Genomic DNA, 4306 nt, shown 5'->3' on the forward strand with positions numbered 1-4306 from the left:
GATATGATTTCATTTCCTACTACTAACTTCTCTCTCTAACTTCTCTCTCTAACTTCTCTCTAGTTCATCTCTTACTAACTCTTCTTCATCCCTAGGGTTCAGACCTTGTTAGTTCTCAATTAATTTCAGGAACCCCTCTTCATAGAGGAACATCAAGTCTCTATCATGAAGTCAGTATAACTATAAAACAATTACTTAAAACTTAAATAGAATAACAACAATAACAATAACAATAACAATAATAATAACAATAACAATAACAACAACAATAATAATAATAATAACAATAATAATAATAATAATAATAATAACAATAATAATAATAATAATAATAATAATAATAATAATAATATCACTTGTAGTTTGACCGTGGACACCCGCGATTAGAAACTGAGGAGGAGACAAATAGTGTAGATAACAAGCAAGAACAGGATATTGGATGGAGTTAAATAAAAAAACTAAAGTAAGTTCAAAATATGACTATAATAAGTAATAAGGGTATAACGAAAAAAGGAAATAATTTAAATCCTACCGCATCAAATTAATTAGGTAACATGAATTTAATAATATAATACAATATAACTTAAGAAATAACCAAAACAAACAATATATTTAAACTACATAAAATACAATACAATGGACAACAACCATCCAAACACGCTGTTACTGATCAAGCTTACTGTAATAAAGGGGGTTCTCTTGTTTTCATGGCTTGATGTTTGTTAAATTTGGGCACTACAGGTTTTAATCTATCTATCTACATATTTATTTACTTTTGTCTTTCAATTTCCTTTTCTGTTTCATTAGAATCTTTCATATGTTTCCTTCTTTTTCCCTTAAAATATCAGTACATCAACCCTAAAAAAGAACCTTAGTGGTGACTTAATTTTCTGATGTAGATGTGACATAAAGCTAGTGTTCATTGATTGAGGGATAAGGTTACTTTGTCCCTAAGCTTGTTATCTTTATTTGCATGGAATAACTTGCGTGAAAAAAAAAAGAGCTATTCATTAGTAGTATCCAATTGAAACCACACATCAAAAACTGAGAGAGGATGGAGGAGAGAGCAGATCTGAAACTTGTTGGCACAAAAGAAAGTCTATTTACTCAAAGAATAGTGTGGGCACTTAAGCTAAAAGGCATTGGTTATGAATTCATAGAGCAAGATATTTCTAGCAGGAGTAGTACTCTATTGCTTGTGGAGCTTAATCCAGTTTATAAGAAAGTGCCAGTGATTGTTCATCTTGGGAAACCATTGTCTGAATCGCTTGTTATTCTTGAGTACATTGAAGAAACTTGGCCTCTTAATCCTCTACTCCCTTTGGATCCTTTGAACAGAGCTTCTGCTCGTTTTTGGGCTCGATTTATTGATGGCAAGGTAATTTTCCTTTTAACCATTCTAATTAATACTAGACGTTTATATTATTAGTGTATTTTTACTTGTTATGACAGGTGATTTTTTTTATTTTTCAATATGCTAGTATAACATTTTATAAACAGTTACATATAATTATTGTGGTTTGATCAAATTTGATCTTGATCTTCAATTTTCCAAACAGAGATTTAAAGTTCACTTGAAAATAGGATTTTCTTTTTTCTCATTTATAAATTCACGTACACAGTATAGTAGAAGTTATAATGTAAAGCAGAAGCATAGCTAAAAATGCAGTCATGCATACATATTTTTAGCCACCTATAGGAATTATTAATTATTGAATCTCAAAATATAAGTAGAATGAGAAAAAGTGCTGTATTTTTAAAAAAATATTATCAAGTCTTTTTCCAGTGCCCAGAGAGTTATACTGTTTAACGAAAAGGTAATTAATCATCAATTCAGTTATTTTGACATTTAACTTTGTTTCATGAAAGATCCATATACAAGATGAATCTTTATGGACAAAGTTTTGTCTCTTGGATTCCACCTCCCTAAAATTTAGTTGCTCTATTTATTGAACTTTTGAATACTTGGATGATTCCACATATGTGGCAGTGGGACCTCTTGTATTGCATGCTAATATGAACGTCTAAGACCAATGGACATTAATACTAGGCCACCTAACTTAATTATTGAAATTTATGCCAAGTGGTTAGCAAAATTGATTCACATGAAGCCAAATTTTGTAAACATTGTGCAAAGTATTTATGTTTCAACACTTTAAAAAAGTATTTTTTAACACTTAGATACTTTTTTGTGGAGGAACGGTAAAATTGTCTTTGTGTGATCTATATGTCAGGGGTTATGCTTGCACTAATGTAGACTGTCTACATCACACTCTTGGTATAAGGCCCTTACTGCCTAGATATATGTTAGCTTCTTTTAATCAGCAAAATTGAAAGGACTCTTAAGTAGCAGTTTAGTCTTTCTATTGAGCAAGCTTTGGTTACACAGAAATGAAATTCAAAAAAAAAAAAAAAAAAAAAAAATTGTTTTCATGTTTGATGCAGTTCTATGAAGCAGCAAAAAAGGCATTTTTCTCCTCAGGAGAAACTAAAGCAGAGGGGGTTGAATCAGTGGCAGAGGGATTACTGCTTCTTGAAAGACAGATAACTGGGAAAAAGTTCTTCGGTGGTGAGAAAATAGGGTATGTTGACATAGTAGTTGGTTGGATTGCTTATTGGTTCCAATATGTAGAAGAAGTTGGTGAATTCAAAGCAATGGATTCTAAAAAATACCCTTTTCTTGATGCATGGATCAAGACTTTCATTCAAGTTCCTATTATTCAACAAAGCCTTCCTACTCCTGAGGCTGTGAAAGCTGTTTTCAAAGGGTTCAAAGATGCAGCCTTGGCTGCTGCAAATTGAAAAATGGAAAGATCATGGGTGTGTTTGGTATGACGGAAGTATACAATTTTTTATATAAATTTTTGAATTGACAACAAATATTAAATGGCAACCTGAAGGAGGATAATTTATGTGTTTTACTTATTGATCAAGCTTTGCTCTATTAAAGTGAGTTGTGTTCTTTGCTTCATTGCCGTGATAATTGAATAACAATATTATCCTCATTATCTTTTGACATGTCAACAGGGATGCTCTGCTTTAACTAGGTTGTAGCACTTTCTTTGATAGAAAAATTTACTATGGATTTGTTAGTTCGAGAAAAAGAATAAAAAGCGTTTTACCCTATGAGAATTAACTAGTATTAGATGAAATGATTAAATTAAATGACTCATATAAAAATAAAATTTCATATCATTATAAGCCGAATCAAAGATTCCTACGGACGTAAACTACTAGGAAATTCATAGATAGAAACTAAAACTAAAATAACTACAACTAGAATTTAATGAACTTTAAAGATATTAACCTAAAGAATACGAATACGTCACACTTTAATTCATGTATTGATCAATGGTCGATATTCTTAATTCTTCTCTCCATTGTCGTCTCCTTTAGGTGGAGATGGAATTGGTGGATACATGTATGGCCATGAACGATGATAAGGCCGTGGATAGGGAAAATTATGATGGAAACCTCCAGGTATTGGAGGATGAACGAATGTCCATGGATGAGGATGTAGCCATGGATGAGGATGAATCCATGGATGTGGATGAAACCATGGATGGTGCCAATCTAATTCTTTATTTTGTGTATTAGCCGCACCTTCATGTGAGGACGAATCAGATATCTCTGTCGCAAAACATAGGTTGACAAGTAGGAAAATGCAAAGGAGGAAAGTGACAAGGCAAGATGATAAACTTCTCTTGGCCATGACTAATACTATACTTCCTCCGTTCCAATTTATGTGAACCTATTTGACTGGGCACGAAGTTTAAGAAAAAATGAAGATTTTTGTAATTTATGGTCTTAAACAAGTCAAAAAGGGGCCAGAGTATTTGTGTGGTTATAAAAGTTTCTCATTAAGGGTAGAATTGTAAGTTTAAGCTAAATTGTTTCCAAATTTAAAAAGGGATCATTCTTTTTTAAACGGACCAAAAATGAAATAGGTTCACGTAAACTGGAACGGGGGAGTAGAAATCTTGCACTCTAATTAAGATGGAATATGAAGGTTTCTACTTTAATTTATAGGGTTGTCAAGTTTACCTATTACATAGATGGTGCGATTTGATAATTTAAGTTTATCGAATACATTATCTTTCTTACTAATGTCAATCGTAATTCTCAAGTACTGAAGTTTGTAGTACAAACAGTGTTCTTAAAATACCTGGATAAGTAGCTAGAGTTTGGCTTGAAAATATCTCCGTACTAGCTACTCTCATGAACTCATGGCGTGAGGGGAAGTTTTTTTATACATGAGGGAAAATATTGGCTTAAATTTTTTACAGAAACCAAATAATTTCTTAGA

At 31.9% G+C, this 4306-nt stretch overlaps 1 protein-coding gene across 1 annotated transcript; it reads left to right on the forward strand.

Annotated features, from left to right (window-relative positions):
- Positions 1 to 1054: 1054 nt before the first annotated feature.
- Positions 1055 to 2802, forward strand: LOC107761963 (glutathione S-transferase U7-like). Its single transcript, NM_001324740.1, is given in 2 exon segments — positions 1055 to 1378; positions 2446 to 2802. Coding segments are annotated over 2 exon segments (681 nt in total).
- Positions 2803 to 4306: the final 1504 nt, after the last annotated feature.

Source organism: Nicotiana tabacum, chromosome 7 (genome assembly GCF_000715075.1).
Source record: "Nicotiana tabacum cultivar K326 chromosome 7, ASM71507v2, whole genome shotgun sequence".
Lineage (NCBI taxonomy): Eukaryota > Viridiplantae > Streptophyta > Magnoliopsida > Solanales > Solanaceae > Nicotiana > Nicotiana tabacum.